The sequence below is a fragment of the Sceloporus occidentalis genome, unplaced genomic scaffold (genome assembly GCF_023333645.1).
Source record: "Sceloporus occidentalis isolate IW3139 unplaced genomic scaffold, rSceOcc1.0.p SCAF_1, whole genome shotgun sequence".
Classification (NCBI taxonomy): Eukaryota; Metazoa; Chordata; class Lepidosauria; order Squamata; family Phrynosomatidae; genus Sceloporus; species Sceloporus occidentalis.
The window spans coordinates 105312881-105334018 of record NW_028316981.1 but is presented as its reverse complement, the minus strand read 5'-3'; the positions used below and the strand labels follow the sequence as shown (position 1 = coordinate 105334018).

Sequence of the window (21138 nt, the reverse complement as noted above, 5' to 3'; positions counted from 1 at the left end):
GTGGGGGTAGGGAATCCAAAATTAAACTTTTGATGGAATCAATCAAGGGACAAACTCAAAATACTGTATATGGGAAGTAAACTTCAAGACACGAAGGTTCATTATCTGTAGATGATCTGCTAAAAAAGAAAAAAAGAACATGCATATTTTTTCACAAGTTTATTTAAAGAAACAAGAAAACAGACACAAGGAAGACTTTCCAATGACTGCAAAACTGTTCAAGGGTTTGTATTAAAGAAGCCATTACTATTACATTAATTTTTGCCACTGCTCTAAATCATTACAGGCTCATCTAGATTATGCAACTTCATTGGTGTTCTTAAATGTTTTCTAAAGCTGAAGACCGTTTCCTATTTCTCTTTTTTCAGTATTACTGTAATGTCTTCTCCTTATTCATCTTTCCAGTCCATACATATATTTTAAAGAACAAAGCAACAAGAGTTCAATCAGCCGGTTTCTTATAGCCTAATAATAATGTATAATAGTTTTTGCTCTTTCTACATAGGAAAGGCCCTAGCCATCTAACTAAAGAGGTTGTGGTTTCACTTCATTTGCTGCTTCTGTAGCCCAGAATCCATATTTATATGTAAGAAATACAGTTGCCACCAATACAATGATGGTTACTAAAAGGGAAGCGACCAAAGACTCCCACCACTTTATTGGAGCATCCACTGGCTCAGAAGCTGTGAAAACAAATAAACAAACACCATACTAAGTCCACAGTTCATTTTAAAGGTTAGCCTGGGATGGATGCTTGAAATGTTCCAGTTCCATATTGCTAATTAGGGAATAAAGCATCTATTTCTCATATACATATCTTGCTTTTACACAGGACATCCAGCAAGCCCCCACCCAGACTGCCAACAGGTTATACCTTATGCATTATCCCTTTGCATATTGATTTTCCAGACTAACACAGCTATATTTTTGAATTCTATCACCTTGGGTTATGCCTGGTTACCTTTAGAGATGTTGTTTCCAGCCTATTTAACACATCCCAAATTTTTCCTTGTTGCAATCCTGTAAGGAAGGTACCCTACAATGCTATGTCTCACTGGCACTTTTTTTTTTTTTAAAGAACAACTTCTGACACTCTAGTGAGAGTAGCAGAAACTTCTCTATTTACCAGTGACTGCTTACTGCTAAAGCAAAAAGTTTCAGATCATAGCACTCAATGGCAGCTGATGGCTTTCCAGTCTCCAAAATAAGTCCAGCACCTTGGATAGTTCCTTTAAAGTTCAGACGTTAGCCTTGAAGGGACTTACTGCCTTACTGTCATGGAGGTGCATATTCATTGAATCCAAGATTCTTTAAAGTTCCCTTGTGTATGAACTTTTCATTCACAGACCCACAAAATGAAATTAATACTAGCTGTCACCAAGAGTTATAAAAGGAGTTTGCCATTTGAGAGATTGACTAAAATGTAACATGATTAAAGATGCTTCATATTTGGCTGTCAGTGTAAGGTGAAACCAATGTTAATCATTAGATTATTATTATTATTATTATTTGCAACATTAGCATATAACAAAAAATAGGCTTAAGCAAAGAAAAAGGCTTATAAAACAATGGTTTGATTCTACTGTCAGTATGACAGTTATTAATTATTGTCTGCTAGGTCTGTATAGACATACTGCTCAAATGCAAACTCAAGAAGCTATCTTAGTGCAGATTTTGGGCAGTGAAAAATTGCTCTGTTTGAAAGAACCTCAAGATCCTTCTCCCTAACTCCAGTATATTGCTGAATACAGAAATGTGTAACTAAACACAAGAATTGATTCACCTAATTCGGCTTTACAGACCCACGAAGCAATATGTGAACACGGAATAGATATCAAGTGTTCCAGACTAGGATCCAGCTGAATGCACAACTCCTCAATGTCTGTGAGAATCCTGAAACACAAAGTGGAGATATGAATCTAGACATGAAACCCAATTTAAACTACAAGCACTATGAAGTGTGCATTAGTTTGCAGAAAGTGTGTTCATAGTCAAGTCCAGGGTGAGCTCTAGGTATTTTGACACCCTCGGCAAGAAATATTTTGGTCCCCCCCCCCCCCCCCCCGTCGCCCCACATAATTATTTTGTCCATGCAAGGCAAGCTTGTTAGCATTCAAAGCACCAAAATGCACTTTGGAAAGTCACACCATCTCAGCTTCAGAAAGAGTGAGTGCATGCCTCAGAAGCCGATGGATATCAATATCACCATCCTCATCATCATCACTATCACTGTCCAAGCAAGGCAGGCTTGTTAGCATTCAAAGCACCAAAATGCACTTTGGAAAGTCACACCATCTCGGCTTCAGAAAGAGTGAGTGCATGCCTCAGAAGCTGATGGATATCAATATCACCATCCTCATCATCATCACTATCATTGTCCAGGCAAGGCAGGCTTGTTAGCATTCAAAGCACCAAAAACACACAGAAAAGGCACTTTGGAAAGTCACACTATCTCGGCTTCAGAAAGAGTGAGCGCAGGCCTCAGAAGCTGGCTGATCTCAATATCACCATCTTCATCATCATCACTATCATTGTTAAAACAAGGCAGGCTTGTTTATTTTTAATAATAAAAATAAAATAAAATAAAATAAAAAACTAAGACAGACTTGTTTATTTTTAATAATAAAAATAAAATAAAATAAAAAACCAAGACAGACTTGTTTATTTTTAATAATAAAAATAAAATAAGATAAAATAAAAAACCAAGACAGACGTGTTTATTTTTAATAATAAAAATAAAATAAAATAAAAAGGCAGGGTTGTTTATTTTTAATAATATAAATATGGATTGAGACTATTAGCCGCTCTGATAGCCTGTTTGGCTGAAGGGTGGGGTATAAGTACCACAAATAAATAAAAATAATAAATAAATAAATTTAAAATAAATAAACCAAGGCAGACCTGAAATGGCCACTCACCTCCCCGCCTCCTCCTCCTCCTCATCATCATAGATTGTATTTGGTGCCAGGAAATGGCACTTTTCCCTCCCTGTGGCCTCCTTGGTCCGCCTCCTCCTCCTCCTTTGCCTCCTCCTCCTCCTCCTCCTCCTCCAAAGCGCCTGACACTGGCCAATGGCAGACTGGGGCTGGAAACAGGCCAGCCCCCGCTCCTCTGCCATTGGCCAGCCAGCTTTGGGGACGAGCGCTCCCCTTTAAGCCCCATGCGCAGGTGCGCAAGAGGGGCGAGCACGTGCTGCTCCCGGCCACGGCCCGCCCAGGCAAGTGCTGCGGGCAGCGCAGCAGCTGCGCAAGAGGAAGAGGAGGAGGGTGGTGTGGCCGAGGAGGGTGGCCGGCCAGCCGCATTAGCAGCCACGGCAATGGCCGCGTGAGCGCGCCCGGCCTGGAGGCCGGGTCTGAAGCCGGGATTTGGGGGGAACCGGGCCGGGGCGGGCCCACTTCCTCCAAAAATGGGACTGTCCCGGGAGCTGCCGGGAGGGCAGCAGAAGAGCGGGCGCCCTGGGCTGGGATGGGGCTGCATGCGCGCGTGTGCGCACACGCAGAGGGGTGCAAATTGCGCCCCTGGTCTTTTTGTGCCCCAGGCGAACGCCTAGGTCGCCTATATGGTAGGGCCGGCCCTGGTCAAGTCCTAATATTATATATCCTTGTCTGATATTCAAGTTGTCCAACATACTGTGAAGTGATATTGTAATGAGTTGGATTAGACTGAATATATCTCACAGTGTGAGATTGTAGTTAGGGTAGACTTTGTCCAAGCTGTATGATAGTTACCTACTGATATCTTACAGCACCAAAAAAATAATAATAGTAATAACAGCAGCAGCAAGACAAATGTACAGTAGAGTAAAGCAATAAAGGAAAGAAGCTCTGGCAAGATGATTATTAGAGCCTGGGAGAAAGCCTTCCTCAATACTGGATATAATACTAATGCTGGCATAACAGTTGCTCCTGTCTGGCTCCAAAAGACCATTGTGGCTTTGTACTTCCAGGTGAAATGTTCAAGAAAAACAACTGACTCCATGGCTCACATATGTTTGGTCATGCTTACAGAACAAAACACAGCAGCAATATAACCTAATTAGCCACAGTAGGTTAACTAAAAACACAAAGGGAGCCATCAATGCAAAAAATAAGTATTAACATACTTGGCTTAAGAGGTGCAGGTCCAAAATATTCTGTTAAAATAGTGAAGGCTCCCATCCCAGGAGCATGCTGCCATAGGAAGACTCTGACATGATTTGAATTTTGGATTAGTCTCTGTCCTGAACAAGTTATTCTTGCTTTCTTTGTTTTCATTATTTTAAAGACCATAATACTCTAGTATTCTATAAAATGTTATATAATACCTGTGCAAATAAAATAATAAAATATCCAGCATTCCTTAGGCTAAAAATACTACAATGAAATCATTTTAAGCCATGAAAGCCAAGACTTTACTAGAGAGCTTGGTCATTCTTTTTCTCTATTGCAAACACATTCTGCTGCCTGAAACCTTATTTTTGCCAAAAGTCTGCATGAAGCAGCTATAAGCCTTGTTCAAGGCTCTTTTATGACAGCATGACCACAAGCACTATCTTCAGAACAATCCAGCAAGTATTTCTGGTAAACACTGTTCCCTTTTCTGGAGGGACGGCTGCTTATTTTGGCTCCTCTGCAGATCTGTTCCACTACTGAATGTGCTTTTGGTCAGAGGAACTACAGAAGTTTAAGTGCAGAATTTCCTTGATTTGAAAGAGGAAAAGACTGTGACCCTGTATTTTTTTAATGCAGTTTGACACCATTTTAACTGCCATGGCTCAATGCTATGGAATCCTGGGATTTGTAGTTTGTTGTGGCACCAGAGCTCTTTGACAGGTTGTGAGTTTGATCCCAAGGGCTCCAAGGTCCACTCAGCCTTGCATCCTTCCATAGGTTGCTAAAATGAGTACCCAGTTGTTGGGGGCAATTAGCTTACACATTGTAAATTGCTTAGGTAGTGTTAGTTCACTGATAAGCAATAGAGAGAGGGAGGGAGGGAGGGAGTGAAACAACAGGCGCAATGCCATCGGGCCTGAAGAGGAAGAGCTCTCCCCTCCCTCCTTCCAACTGTCAAACTGAACCAAACTGAGCCTCACATGGCTGCCAACAGTCCCTTTCAGTTCCTATAGCAAGACTCCCCTCTACCTCCACATAAAGGCCCATGCTGTGAATAATACTACCAACTGGATTGCTGTCAAAACCATAGATTACTGCCAGTATTTCTGGACCCTGACAGAAGATAAGGCTGTTCAGAAACTGGCCCTGAACAGGAAAGTGACTCTACAATGTTCTTGCTAGTATGCATTTGCCAGGGCTGGCTTCCAAGTGTCATCATAGCCCTGCTGATTGTGAAAGTCCCCTGGATTTAGTCTTTGATCTTGCTTAGTTGTCCTGACAGGTCAGTGACTGCAGGACCTGATGCAGTGAGATGTGACAGAACTGCCCCCTTTTGATAGGTATGAGACCACAGTAACCACTGTAACATCATCCCAAATGAATGAAAATTTATGAACCAGCTCCAAGTTTACCTAAGTAGTGATTTTCCCAATTGCACGGGCCATATTTTTGGCTGGAAAACTGGACTCACGTTGTGAAGCCAAATTGTTTTAGAAATTATTTTAGTCAGCCACTCCTGCAAAAGATTAACAGAGGCACTATGGAAAGACATTGTGGCTAAGATCATCCAGTATCATTAAAGATCTAAACAATTCATCACCTCTTAAGGACAATATCGGTAATATTATCTCAGTATTATCTCAAACTAAACCTTTGAATAACTGAACAAAAGAAAAAGGAGAACAGTTGAGGTGTGCCCTCCCCCCTTAACACTAACCCACTTCTAAACAGACTTATTGAATTCCTTGGGCTCAAGGATTTCTTTCAGCCTGTACTTCCAAGTGCACCTTTCAAAAACCATGTTAAGAAAAGTGAGAAATATAGTCTTCTTTTTAAAATGAACATGGCTTATACCTAACTCACTGACCTCTTCCTCAATGGTACTCAGATGTATGAGTTGGGCTCCTTTATACTGGCTGCACATGTATTCTGCGTCACTTTTATTAATCTGCCCATATGTAGAAATATAATAGCAATGATTGTTGAAGTATACCCACTGGTGATAACAAAATTGGCTTTTCAGTTCTTTTCAGACAATACAGACAAAGACAAATGAAGAAAATATTATACACTTACACAATTATCATTAAGCAAGAAAAAGTACAATGTAAGTATTTGGAAGACTAAATAATAATGGTGTGTGGCAAAGCACTGGACAATATAAGCTGTGCCTGTTGGTCACCGGTATTTAAAGGATGTGTATCAATCAACACAGGAAATGACATAATATATGAAATTAAATATATATATTTTACTATCTTTTTTTTAAAAATTAACTAAAAGGATTCCAGCTTTTAGAGATTTCTAGACAATCTTAGTTCTCAATGATGAAACCAAATTTTTCAAAAAGAGAGATACAGTCCGCCCTTCATATCCAAAGGGGATCCGTTCTGGATCCCCCCCCCCCCCCCCCGAATATGGCACTAAATATGGATGCTGGACAATGTAACACATAGAAAAGGTTGTGGCATGGTGACTGACGTGGAGTGTCATCATCACACCATATAGGATACACTTAGGATAACACAGCAGACACAATGCAAGAGGCTGATGCAAGAGGACTATTGCAGAGACCCATGTGAGAAGATCTTGCCATAGACAAAATGTATTAATATGGGCATGGTCTATGTTCAGTGTGGGTTGCTGATATTAGTGGATGGTTGGTTGGATAGTAGTTGATTTGTATACAGTGCTGTAAATACTCTGTAGTAAAGATCTGTACACAGTACCTGGAGACTCTGCATTTTTATTTAACACCTTGGTCAATTGTAGGTGCTGATAGCACTGCTAAGGCTAGCAGAGAAGGACCATGGGTAATGTGTAGCTCTGACAGCTAGGCTTTCTTGGCTGCCTGACTTGGGAGAACATCCAATAGAGTTGCAACCTCTTACCAGGAGCCTATCAAGACCTGTATATTCTACTTAATTGTACCATTGAAACTTGTGCTGCAGATGTTGTCAAGGGTGCAGTGGCCATTTTGCTTACTTGAGGACTCTAACTTTAAATAAAGACACTTCTCCCTACCTAAGGGAGTGCTCGAGAGATCACACAAGTGGGGGGATTTGATGCACTCCTTCCCTTGGAGGATACAGTCTCTGTGACAGTTGTGGAAATTATGGGCAATGCCCAGGGAGAACCTACCTTCCAGGAAGTTCTATTTACTTGGTATGCTAAGCAGCAACAGCAGATGTTATGACAATAGGCTATACATCAGTCACAAGTACCTGCTAGGGTTGCCATAACTGTGCACTAAAACCCGGGACAAAATGTAGGACAAAATCTAGACCAAACTGTAGGACAACTGCAGGACAAAACTCAGCCCAAAATGTAGGACATTTAAGGTCCTCCATTTTTCTTAAATGTCCTACATTTTGGGCTGAGTTTTGTCCTGCAGTTGTCCTACAGTTTGGTCTAGATTTTGTCCTACATTTTGTCCTGGGTTTTAGTGGACAATTATGGCAACCCTAACCTGAGCAGATTTTTACACCACAATAACATACCCAGTACATTTACTTAAGCAGGGGGTTGGCATTATGCAAGGCCACCCTAGTACCTGAGTAACACCCTTGTTCCAAGGAGCACCCACAGGGTGGGAAAATAAGATGGGTCCTGATGATGAACTGGAGGAGACCCGGAGGATGACCCAAAAGAGATATACAGCAATTCTTAAGGCTTGCAGGGTACTGCGTGCAGTTTATACCCCACTTGGCTTTTAACCTTAAATAAATGCACTTCTCCCTATGTAAGAGATTTTGGATATGTTTGAGAGGTCATGCAAGTGGAGTATTATGTCTTCCCATGAAGGATACAGTCTAGCAGGATTAGAATCCTCCTAACTGCAGGGTGCTTAAAGGTTTCTATGTTTATCATTTTATGTATGGCCCATTACAATTGCTGTATAAGAATGTCCATCTGGATTCACTTATTGTTGCTGAAAATATGAAGAAGCCATAGAAAGAAGAGTGCCTGGGACAAGCTATGCTTATGATTTACAGATGCATCAAACCACAAGGGGCAAGAACAACAAAGTAGGAAGCTAAACTGCAGGAGAGATGTTTGGAGAGCCTCCAGCAAATACCAGAATGGGCAAGTTGCTACAAGATGCCCTCATTTCTTTGGGATGATGGAAAAGAGATTTCATCTCTGATAAGAGCTGTGATGAGTGGCCTTTGGAACTAACCTTATCTAGCAGACATCAAGACAGTGGAAGGACTTTTCCAAGTAATTTCCAGGCTGTGGATAGAATGTAGCCAGAATTGTATCTTGATTTATGTTAAGCTGTGATACTACATTAGGCAGGAAGGAAATATCAGGGCATAAAAAACCTTATCCCTATGAAAAACCAGAAAGGTAGCATCTGAGTGTAATGCTACTAGTTCACTTGCCCTCCTCACCAATATGTTCACAACAACAAAGGTCACTTTCCAGGGGAGTAGCCATTCATCAGCCAAAGCCAGAGGCTAAAAGGGTTTACGAACAAGCTGAGAAAGAACCAACGATAATGACCAAGATGGGGTAGATGGCTGCACAAGAAGATATAGGAGGGCAAGTCTTTGAGGAAACGTTTAAGAGTTGAATGTGAAAGCTCTATAAGGCACTATAGCCAAGAGGTAAACTTTCAGTGAAGAAAAGGATAATCCGTTCTGATGAACGTGAAGAAGGAAATGCAGAACAGTGGACACATCTGTTGGGGAAGTGCAGAATGATGTCGACTTGGTGAAAGAACAGAACCTTTTCTACTTGTAGGCATAAGAATGCTTCATGGAGTCCTTTCTAGAGATGGCCAAGACCAACCAAACGCAATGTTGGTGAGGTCATTATGTTATCCTCCATGTGGAAGGCAGAGCATTCGTAGGTCTGGGTGGAGAACATGGCCTTGAGAATGGCACAGTAGATCCCAACTGTAAGGTAGTACCACCCTCCTGCCCTTGGAAGGGTGTAACAGAGGGACAAACCAAGGCTGCCTTGGCCAATATGGAGCTATGAAAATGGTATTCACTTTGTTTCTGGCCAGCAATGGAAAAGGAGGAAATATGTACAGTAGAGGACTGTTCCAGTGAAAGAAAAAATCCCTTACGAAGCCGTGGCCTACTCCCACTCTTGAGTTAAACAATAGGCATCTTTTATTCACAGTTGAAGTGAATACATCCACGAGTGGATAACCCCAGAGGAACATTACGAAGTGGAAAGGTGTATCTGAAAGAGTCCATTCATGTTGCAGTATATGACCATTGCTCGGTTCAGAGACAGTCTGCCAATGTGTTGTTTGTGCCTAACAGATGAACATCAACAGGGTGAACATGTCACGGGACACAACAATGCCAAAGGGTTATGGCTAGGTCCAGAAGCGTTGTAGAATGACTCCTGCCTTGCCTATCTATATAGCAAACCACTGTGGTGTTGTCTGAGATCACTTGAATGGCCTTGCTGCAGAGGGGTTGTTCTCAGCAATGCAGACAAAGTTATCTTGCTCAATTTGTCAGGGCTTGCAAGGTGAAGCCTTAGCAAATGTGGCACTTCTCTATGATGTGTCCTCCCCAAAATAAGAAAGGCAGAGGAATGCATATATGAAAGAGAAAGCTTTCTGCTACAGCCAGCACAGAGCTTTAAAAGGGCAGTAGAGATCATAGAACTGGGAGAGGGGGGAGAGGAGAGGACAAACAGTAAAAATGTAAAATAAAACAAAAGTTTGTTTGTTTTTTTAACAGTAGACAGAGTGACAGTAAAGGGAGACAAAAAAAAGAAGCGGAGAAAGAGAGGTCTGAGGGTAGCTACTCAAAACAGAATTGGAGACAGGGAACTTGCTTTTGGGGCAGATGAATAGAAACTGAGAAGGTAGCTTGGCAGGATTTGTCATGTGCAGTAGATGGGAGGGGCTGGGGAGTTCCCATCAAGCTACTCAGCTCTGGAACTTTCTGACTGGGAGCTCTGTGCAGGCATGAATCCACCCATTTGTGTGAGATAGAGAGATGAATCACATTCCTATCAGTCCCCCCACCTCCTCAAAATAAGAGTGGGCTTGGCATAAAGAAAAAGAGATAAACAATGATAGAGCAGCACCCAGATGAAATGGAAACTCATAGCATCTGGGGAAAATCAACAATTCAATTTGTAGATAAAAGCAAAGTTACATAAAAGCTTCCACAAAAGTTGAGAAGAAATTCAAAGATGGAAGATGAGATCCCTTGTTTATAATCCAAGAAGAAGAATGGGTTCAACAGAATAGGTGCTAGATGAGCCACCATGACTGGCTGGCAAGACCTTGCCCAAGCTGTTCCTCCTAGAACAGAAAAAAGAAAAGAAGAGAAAAGGCAGATCAGGCCTTGAGAATACAAGCAGCTCCAACAACATGAAATATCTAGGAGAGACAGAACCACATCTGAAATAATGTAGAAATATGAAATGAACCAATGAGGGACCGAGTTTTTGATTTGTGTATCCTTTATTACTTAAGTCTTCTGCTAGTACCATTACAAGACTTCTGGTGCTTGGACATTTGTGAGAGTGATGTGGCTCTTGGGGATGACCTTGGCAGCAAATTTTCCTCCAGTCCGGGAGGGAAATGTGGGATCAGCCATACCAACCCTGCTTTTAACCCAGCTCCTTGTGGGGAGATCACCAGCAGTGGATATCATCACAGACAGAGTGGCGTGTGTGTGGATGCAACAACTTGTCTGTCTACTGGAGTTAAGCTGTTGCTTTAATGGACTGTAAGAGCATCCAAAATCCGGTCTCTTTCAGTATTTATTGTATTGAGGTTTGGACCGATTCAAATAAACTGTATTGCCTGCAGGGGTGAACTGGAAGTCCATTAAGTCCTCTTATTCTGTAAACTACATTAAGCACACTAGAGTGGAGGGTGGAGGAGTGAAACATATATGTAGCAAAAAACATGTTTTTTAAAGAATTATTTTGTAACTATATTTTAACACTAAGGCGGGATTTAAAACTAAAGCTTAAGTAGAATTGATGTTAAATGAAGGTCTGAAAGAAAAGTTAAACTTTTTTACTGTGAGAGTTGTTGGAAGAGAAAATAGATAATGGCATTTGTAGAAGAAATTGAATGTTTATGAACTGACTGAAATCAGACTACTCTGCTGCCACCTACTGAAGATTTGAAAAATCATAGGTGAGGGGAAAATGGCATGGAGGCGCAAATGCTAGACACTTGGGTAACTTGGCAGGGGATTTATATGGAGATGATGATGCTGAGAAGATTAATTAGAGAACGCAAAAACTGGATTCATGGGGAAGAAATGCAGCTCTAGAGATGGCAGAAACTGAAGGACCTGAACAGAAAGAATAGAACACGGAGGATGCTGAAAAGAGGAATGTACAGACTGTTGAGGATGATCCTGTATCTTAAGAGAAGAGAGGAAAAAGGAAGGATATGGGAATAGCAAGGGACTTAATATTGAAGAGAGTGATGTTCTGGAATAATTTATTAAAAGAAAGGACTTTTGAGTCAGAGGAGACATGGTGACTGTCAGAACTAGTTGAAACCACCACCACCCCCTCACCAGACACAGTAAATAAAGCTTCTGTGGATGATCAGTAAATTGTTTATTTCTGCAGTCATAGAGGAGTGGAAGTGGCTAGTATGGCATCTTTGGACAGAACTAAAGACTAAGGACACGTACATCAAATAAAAGGATTTGAAAGGCATTAGTTCCACCTCACAAAACTGGTGGGCTGAAACATTTCACTGCTCTCAAAACAGTTGGTTCTTCAGTTGTTTTTCCTACTTTCCCAGGGAAACTTTGCCTAGGGAGTTTATCAGACAAGGGAAATTGGAAGTATAATCCAATGGCAATCCAAATGCAATCATGGGGTTTCACATTATTGCGTGCTAGAGTACCACACACAAATTTGGGCAATGGCATGCTATTTTCAGGCAATGGGAAGCCAGTTCGAATGTAATTTGAATTCATGTAAATTCGCTGAACAAGCAAATTCACGTGAATACGTTCAGGCCCCAATTTCTTTTCATTCGAAATTAAGAGAAATTCCTCACGTGTGATAAACTCCTAGTTGTCCTAACCAAGAAAGCAGTTGACAATGGAGGTCTTTAGAAGCCTTCAGAAACTGAAAAGGAAAAACACTTCCACACATTTCTTAATCAAGCATTCAGCAATGCCAATTATTTGAAGATGATTTTATTTTTAATCAATTATAGTGTTGTGTTTTATTATTTCATTCTTGATTATATATGTCTGCTGTTCTGTCCTTTGGTGAAAAGGGTGTTATAAGTGTTAAGGAGGAGGAGATTAGGAAAGATATAACACAAGATAAAAGAAAATGGATCCCCATAGATGTGGGTGTTAAGCAGCCCAAACGGATAGTGCTGTTCCTGGTTGATAAAGACCAGCCATATTGGTAAAACAGAATCTTTGCTGTCAACTAGGCTATGCTAAATAGATATACTGTATATACTCATGTATAAATCTAGAAATTTTAGTCAAAAAATTGACCCAAAAATCTTGAGTCGACTTATCTACGGGTCAGTGTACGTACTGTAACTCTTATTTTAAAAATGGGGCTATCCCCTGATGAAAGGCAAGAACATAATCTGGAAGCACTGACTCTCCTCTATTTTCTCATCTATCCTGCCTTTGGTATGAGCACAAACAGTTATGCCTGCTGGAATTTTGTAACTTCTTTGGCATTGTTTTCCTTGCTTCATCCTTTTTGACATGCTCCTAAGTTTTACCCTCAACTTATCTGTCATATCAAAATCCATAATTTTAGCCCAAAAACCTGCCCTTGACTTATACCTGAAGTCAATTTATAGTCTAGTATATACAGTACTTCTCATTCTGATTGTAATTAATGTTAGTTATGAATGTTTATAGATATAGCAATGCCCTGGGATAGCAATCTCTTCGATGCCTGCCCTGCCACTTTCACAGATGCCTGTTTAGAGATGTATAGTTCTTCAACAGATGAGAGTGTATTCCTTAGTGGATAAAAAACTAAGTTAACATGTTTAAGGTAGTAGTGTTCTTCTTTGTGTAGCTGCAGAGAAGCTTGCTGAAGAAATGCAGATGGTATAAGGCTCCATCCTTACAAAAGAGTAACACTTTACTTGCATAATGTGACGAATGTGTGATGCCATACATGCAATGCAATGTAATGAAAGGAATGTACCTAAATGCTGCCATGTCTATGGAGATTACCGCGCTACACTATTATAGTGGTGCTATTCCACTTTATCAGCTCTGGCTGCCTCTTATTGCATTTGGGGATTTGCAGTTTAGGAAGAGGCATTTAGAATTCTCAGCCAGAGATTAGGCCTTACTGAACTACAAATCCCAGAATGCAACAGGAGGCAATCAGAGCAGTAAAAGTGCAATACCAGCTCTATAAGAGTGTAGTGTGGTAATCCAGTATGTTTATCCTTAAGGGGAGTGTGTATCTATGGCTGTATTAATGAATACCCTAAAAGGTTAACAGAAAGCCAGCTCATTACACTCATTACAAATATCCTGAGATTCCAATACTCAAGAATGCTTAAGTGGAGTACTGATGTTAACTCTGCCTGTCTGGTTTTTACTGCTGCCACCAAAATTGGATGACCCAAATTGGGGGTGATTAAAGGCAGCCCAGACAGATACAAATTAGCTGACAAATAACAAAGAACCCACAGTCCCTCAGTCTAAAGAGAAAGGGATGGGGAACCGTGCCTGTTTCAAGGAAAATCCCATGCTGTGACAAACAGACATATTTCACTTTGTGGGGAACAACTCTATCCCCCCCCCCAAAAGGGGGGGAAAGGTAACTGTATAATCTAGGTTTACCCCCATAAACTGTTTTTGTGGGTTACAAAAATGCACTAGATCCTACTGCTGCCTTGTAATTTCCAAACAGAGAGGACTTTCATCTGTAGCCATATGTTTTGCTGCTGGTCCTGTACTATGATTAAATGTTGCAGAATGAGTTCTTGAAAGTTATCATTTTTATTTGAAGGAACTACCCTTAAAATGAACAGATTAAGGGAAAATGAATATAAACTCGCTTCAAATGTCAGAAAGATTCCTTCTTTCCTTATACTTCAGTACTTACTGACTTCACAGAGCCACAAATCTTTTTTTTCTGGACAAGACACCTCACCCGCACACTTTCCCGTTAATCTATTGCACGGTCTGTCTTTTGGACAGTCTGGGCACTTTTCCTGACAATAGGCTCCATAATGTCCTTCACTGCAAGCTGAAAACACAATAAAACAAAGTTACATTACTGGTCCCACTGCCTTTCCAAAACCAGCAGCTTACCCCATTCTGCATACATTAAGTCATGGTTCACATACATTTAGCTATGTGAAGTTACATTTGTGCTGAAAGTGATACATGGAATTTATTAGATACAACACAGTTTACATCCTCTCATCATAGTGATTCTTAACCTTTTTTTTTAAACCACAGACCTCCTTTAAATGCATTTTTTTGGGACCACCAAGACTTAACTCAAGATTTAAAACCCTAAAGTGCATCTAGTATTTAAATAAATAAAAGGTTAAGAACTGGATGCACTTTAGGATTTTAAATCTTGAGTTAAGTCTTGGTGGTAACATAATTTCCTACCACATGTTATGCACACACATACACACGCCCAGCAAGTAAAAATATATTAGGAGTTTGTGCATTTACTTGTTTCTACCCTTTCTCCAGATTTAAAGATCTTTGATGAACAACTTTAAATATTGTTAATCAAGGATTTTTAAATCTGAAGAAAAGGGATACACAAGCAAATGCACACACTCCCATTATATTTTTACATGCTGGGCCTGGGTGTGTGTGCATAACGGGGGGGGGGGGGGGGGATCAAGCTTGCTTTTCATTCCTCCACCCTATTCACTGCTTTGATGCACATGTGGAGGGAGGTTCTTGAAGGCACACAGGAGCAAGCACATATATGCATACATATACTGTACTCCCTTGCTCACAGTCATCTAGAATGCAGCTCCCTTTGCTCTCAAACTGCTGCTGTTGCTGCTCCTTCCATATCTGGTTACACCAGCCAGCCTGCCTGCTCACCTTTCACTGTCTCCCTTTGCCTCCATTTCTGCACACACTGGCAGTCCCAAAGCACAACATGTTTTTTGCTCCAGTGAAAGGAGGTAGGCAGGAAAGAGGGACTGCAGGAATCTTTGCTGTGGGTGTGTCTTCCTGCCCATTTATTTTGGAGTTCCTGAAGGAACCAGAGAGGAATGACCAGATCCCTAGCTGTATTCAAAGACAGTGTCCTCTTCCTAAGACCTTGACTGCAGCCCCATACTGCATCTGAGGGGCAGAATCTGGGCCAGATGCCTGACCTTCACCTTTCCTTGGGTTGGTGACTTCTCCTTTTCCTGGTCTGATTTTGAGCTGACCTGTTGATCAGAAAGAGTGCTTAGCTACTCTTCAGGCATCTGTTGAGTTTTTTCAGCTGACAAATTATCTTCCTTCTTCTTCCTCTTCTTCTTGAAGAGGCCCCACAGATACCTGAAGACTAGCCAAGCCCTTGAACTACCTTCAACAGGTACTTCAGGATCAGAAGGAGGAGGAGGAGGAGATGGGGTGGCCTCGATCTTGTTGAAGAGGCGGGATAGAAATAATAATAATAATAATAATAATAATAGGGGCATGACAGTTATGGTTATTAATTATTACTACTACTACTACTAGCAGTAGTGGTAGTAGTAGTATTTGTATCCCGCACTTTTCCCAAAACTGGGACTCAGAGTGGCTTTACAACATTAAAAAACAATACAATTAAAAACACAGAAAAAGTACATTAAAAAGGAATTAAATAATTACAATATTAAAACAGTAATTAAAAGAATAAAACAAATTTTAAAAAGATAAAACTATATATGTAAAAAACTGTATCATTTTTTTTGAAATGGTACAACTTCCCAGCCTGTCCTTATAACAATTCCTTAAAAGCCTGTGTAAACGGGTAAGTCTTCACCTGCCAGCAGAAGGCCATCAACAAGGGAGCCATTCTGATCTCCCTGAGGAAGGAGTTCCAGAATCTAGGGGCAGCCACCAAGATAACGTCCTTGTGAAGCTTGGTTTGATATTCATGGGCCCTCCATGAGGGAGATGTGACATCTTGTGAAGAGGATCTCCCTGGATCAAGAGGTATGTGTAAACTACCACCCCATCGCTAATATTCCCTTTTGGGGGCAAGGTGCTTCAACATGCAGTGGCTGCACAACTTCAGATGTTCTGGGAAGAAACAGATTATCTGGACCCATTTCAGTCTGGTTTCAAGCCAGGGCACAGCACTGAACTAGTCTAAGAAACCCTAAATGACAATCCTCTCTGTGTGAAAGACAGTAGAGTGTTACCCTGTTGATCTTGTATCTCTCTGCAGCTTTTAATACAACTGATCATGTTGCCTTATCAGGCCAGTTCCAATAGATGGGAGGAGGTACTGTGTTACGCTGATTCTGCTCCTATATGAACAGTTTCAGAAAGTAGCACAGGCTGATTCCTGTTCGTCCCTAAGGATATTAAGTTGTGGTGTGATGGAGGGTTCCATCTTATTCCCCATGCTGTTCAGTATCTATATGAAGCTGCAGGGTATGGTCATATGGAAATTGGGGTGGGTGTGGGGGATGCCATTAGTATACTGATGACACTCAGTCTTACTTTTCTTTGTCACCAGTGTCAGCTGGGGTAGTGAAGGTGCTGGACCAGTGTCTGGATACTGCAATGAGCTGAATCCTGATAAGATGGAGGATCTGTGGTTTGGTGGTTCTTGAATCTAAGAATTGGGTAAGCTAACTGCCCTGGATGGAATTGCACTTCTCCTGAAGCAGGGGGATAGCTTGAGATTACTTCTATATCTGTCTTTGTCACTGGAGACACAAGGTGTCTCTGTGGCTTGGAATGTTCAGAGCTCTGGCTTTTCCTGGATGGATAACTTAACCACAGCAGTCTGTGCACAGGTAACTTCCAAATTAGTTTATTGTAATGCACTCTGCATAGGACTGCCCTTGAAGGTGACTCAAGGTGATCACTGCAAAATGAAGCAGCAATATTACTGATCAGAGTGCCATGTAGACTACATAATACTGACTTTGAAGGACCTGCATTGGCTGCCATTATGCTTCCAGCATGAATTCAAGGTACTGGTGATGACATTCCAAGTCCTAAACAGCTTGACACCTTGGCATTTAAAGGAATGCCTCTCCATAGCTGTCCAAAAACTGAGGTATCCAAAAGGGGCCCACCTTTCTGTCCCACCAAGTGGGGCAATATAAAGTGGAAGGAAATGGGGGAGAGCTTTTTCGGCATTAACATTCTAGTTGTGGAATGCCTTCCTATACAGGTTATGCTGGTGCTAGCACTGGTTTCTTTCCAGCATTAATACAAAACATACCTTTTTATTTAAAACCCTTGGGGACTAATCTACTTTTACACATGTACATGGTTTTAAATTGTAATCTTTTGAACTGTTTTAACTAGTTGAACTGTTTAATAATAATAATAATAATAATAATAATAATAATAATAATAATGGTTTATTTATGTTTTCCCACCTCTCCCGAGCGTATTGAGGTGGGATTACAACCAGTTAAAACAGATAATCAGAATAAAATACATTTAAAATACATTTAAATACATCAATAAAATAGTACAGTTACTATAAAAACTAAGTCCATCGAGTGGTAATGCAACAATTTGTCCAGTGATATAATGATGATATTACAACAGGTTGGGTGGATAAGCTCGCCGGAAGAGATCCTTCTTAAGTGCCTTCTTGAAAGAGTCTAAGAAGGTAATAAGACAGATCTCTTCCAGGAGGTCATTCCATAGTTTTGGAGCGGCCGCTGTAAAAGCTCTTTGAGAAGTCAATATGAGCTTAGTTGGAACATGTTCTAATACGTTCTTCCCTGTTATTCTAAGAGTGTGGGGCAGATTGTGTAGGGAGAGGCGTTCCTGAATGTAACCTGGGCCCAAGCCATGTAGGGCTTTAAAGGTAATAACCAGCACCTTGTATTGCGCCCGGAAGCTGATCAGGAGCCAGTGAAGAGATTTTAAAATAGGTGTTATTTGGTCAAACCTGGATGAACTGGTGACCAACCTGGCAGCTGCGTTTTGGACCAATTGAAGCTTCCGAACTTGGTACAAGGGTAGCCCCATGTAGAGCGCATTACAGAAATCGAGACGAGAGATTACCAATGCAAGTACTACTGCTTCCAGGTCCTTTTTGTCCAGGTAAGGACACAGTTGGCGTATCAACTGAAGTTGGTACCAAGCACTTCTGGCCGTCGCATCTACTTGAGATGTCAGCTGAAGAGACGGGTCCAGAAGTACTCCCAAATTGCAAACTTCATCCTTTAGGGGGAGCGTGACCCCGTCCAGGACCAGTTGACAAATATGTTTTTATCCTGTTTAAATCTGGAATTATTTTAAATTATGATTATGCTACCAGATAACAGTATATTAGGAAATACTGATAAAGATATTATGGTCTACAGTCAGAGCAATACAAGTTCCTTATATTTTCAGGCTTGAGGCACTGCTTTAAACTAAGGGTAGGCAAATTCATAGAGAGGAAATTTTCACACTTGCCTTGGGCTGTCTAGGATTAGCAGAAGTGACAACGCATCATTTCCACTTTCCATTTTCAGTCAGTCTTACCAAAACCATGCTGTTTTTTTTCTGTGGTGGAGGTTGGAGATTTTAGGCATGTATTGGAAAGCTAAACCACCACATTTGTGGATGGTGGTTCATGTGTGTGTGTTTGTGTGTGCGTGCATGTTTGTGTTTGAGTGCGTGATGCGTGCGTGCATAAAAGCTTGGGGCCATTTAGACACAGAAAATTGCCAGAAAATCATTCAAAAGTTGACTGGGTGGGCAAGTGACTTTCAGTGACTGCCATGATGTGTCAAAGATAGCAAAAGCAGAGTCGGGATGTCACTTGTGGTCCACAGCCAATACTTCCCATATCTCAATGGCTAACAGAACTTATGAAGCATGAATATAAATAGATCATTAAGTTAATGAGCAATAACAATGATACAGAACTTTCTCTTTCTAGTTATGTGTTTTTGTTATTCTATGATACAATCCTTTGACAAAATAATACACTCAGAAGTGGATAGTTACCAGATTTTATGTATGTAGTATCATGGCTTGACCTGGGTAATATCAGTTCTTTACCACGAACAGGTACATATTTCTTCTTCCAGTAGGTGATTCCAGTGCATTTTTCTTCTAAGAAGCATGCTGATTTTGCATGTGCCTTATAGTTATACATTTTGTTTCCCAAAGGCAAGATGAGTATGCTGTTATTGTATTTCCAAAACATTTTGGCATCTGAAAGATTTTTAAAAGTTCTTTTTTTTTTTGCTTTGCACTTTACTAGAACAATATGTTTAATAATAATGGAGTAATGAAAATTCAGACTTCTTCACTTTTGTCCATGTATTATGAAATACAGAAGTGCTTGATTTGCCTCATTATGCTCAACATAATATTGTGGCTAGTGACGAGATAACATAATATTGTGGCTGGTGACTAGAGCAAAGAAATATGAACGTTGCATTTGAAAGAATATTCTTGAATAAATAATTGCTTTTCACGACAAAGTACTGTTAACCCTGAAACCTGGAGCACTTTTCTCTTCAACCTTGAACTGCTATTGGTCTTGATAATAATTAGACTGAAAACTGAACTATTCACTATCTGGGAAGGGTGAAACAGTGATAGTCGTATATCAGTGGTGACTGATTTCAGATGTAAACCATCACTTAAATCTGTCTTCCACCAATCCACTGAGACAAGTAGTAAATGCTGCTGTCAAAGTGGTCTGCTGGCGTAATAGAAATATATTTACTATTTATTAGGAGCCTTTACCAATATATAAATAAAGCATAATAATAATAATAATAATAATAATAATAATAATATTATATTCTTTGAGTTCTGATTTAACCTCCCGTATTTATTTTATTTTCAAACAGTTGTTTGTTAAGCACCAGCAAGTGGCTGCAACAATAGAGCACCACGAATCCCTGCCACCATTATTTCTTTGTAGTTTCTCCATTCATACTAGAGGTATTTTGGGAAGACAGTATGGCAGCATGGCCCATCAGCAGTGAAATGGAAAGTGCAGCAAAAAATAAATGGAGTGGGGAAGAAGAAATATGTTAACATTTAATACAGAGAAATAAAAGTGGGAGAGGGACGTTAAATACTGTTCTACATTCTTCAATATTAGGATCCCTACTCTGGAATCCTTTTGCACCCCTTTTTTACATTTTTGAAAGTGTATGTAAAACATTTTTTGAAATGTTTAACCCCAGAATTTGGGTGATCTAAGTAAATATGCTAAATGAAGGAAAACAAGACTAGCCACAATAATTTTTAAAAGTGAAGAGCCAGTGTGGTATGATGGTTTGTTTGATGGACTAGGACTCTGGGGGACCAGGATTTGAATCCCTGCTCAGCCATGGGAACACCCCCCCCCAGGACCATGAGCAAGTCACATTCTCTCAGCCTAAAAGGAAAACAGCAGTAAACCTCTGAAAAAATATTGCCAAGAAAACTCTATGAGAGGATTGTCATAGGCTGGAGTCAACTTGCAGGCACACTACAAGAAATAAATATTTTCAAATGTATTTTCTCTGACAATACACATCTGAAAATGTATTTTGATTTTTTGTTTATTTAGGAACTGCACCAGAAAATTTGTAAGATGCAAACACTGGTGCATAATTAGGTTCTAATCTGTACATTACTACAATGGGTGTTGATGAGGTCAGTTCGAATTGAAAAATGCAAAGACTGAATTCCATAAGTTTTAAACCAGAAGCTCCAGTAAATTTTGACTTACCCACACTCCTTTTACAAACCCAGGCAGCCAAAGAAGAGCATTTAACATATTCAATGGTTCCATTCCTATTCATTTGTGGGCAGGTTAGAAGAGCTCTTCTGTAAATCTCTTCACTAAAAATCCAAAGCACAAGAACAGAAAGTCATTTTAAAAATTATTTAAATCATAACACATTACGGGTAATATGTCTCAGACTGTGTGAAATAAGTTGTAGCAA

The 21138-nt window shown here is 40.4% G+C and overlaps 1 protein-coding gene across 8 annotated transcripts in view; it reads right to left on the bottom strand.

Moving 5' to 3' along the window:
* Positions 1-225: 225 nt before the first annotated feature.
* Positions 226-21138, bottom strand: part of LOC149321921 (uncharacterized) — a 174801-nt gene continuing 153888 nt past the window's right edge. For 3 of the 8 annotated variants that reach the window (XM_089531403.1, XM_089531422.1, XM_089531412.1), the window contains 7 exons: positions 20922-21034; positions 19193-19402; positions 14154-14297; positions 5959-6116; positions 5504-5607; positions 1784-1893; positions 226-683 (listed from right to left, as the gene is read on the bottom strand). In XM_089531403.1, coding sequence (XP_089387529.1) covers positions 526-683; positions 1784-1893; positions 5504-5607; positions 5959-6116; positions 14154-14297; positions 19193-19402; positions 20922-21034 — 997 coding nt within the window. In that variant the 3' untranslated portion in view covers positions 226-525. Of the gene's footprint in view, positions 684-1783; positions 1894-5503; positions 5608-5945; positions 6117-14153; positions 14298-19192; positions 19403-20921; positions 21035-21138 lie in introns of those variants that run through there. The other 5 variants (XR_016281860.1, XM_089531437.1, XM_089531429.1 and 2 more) reach the window with 5 other exon arrangements.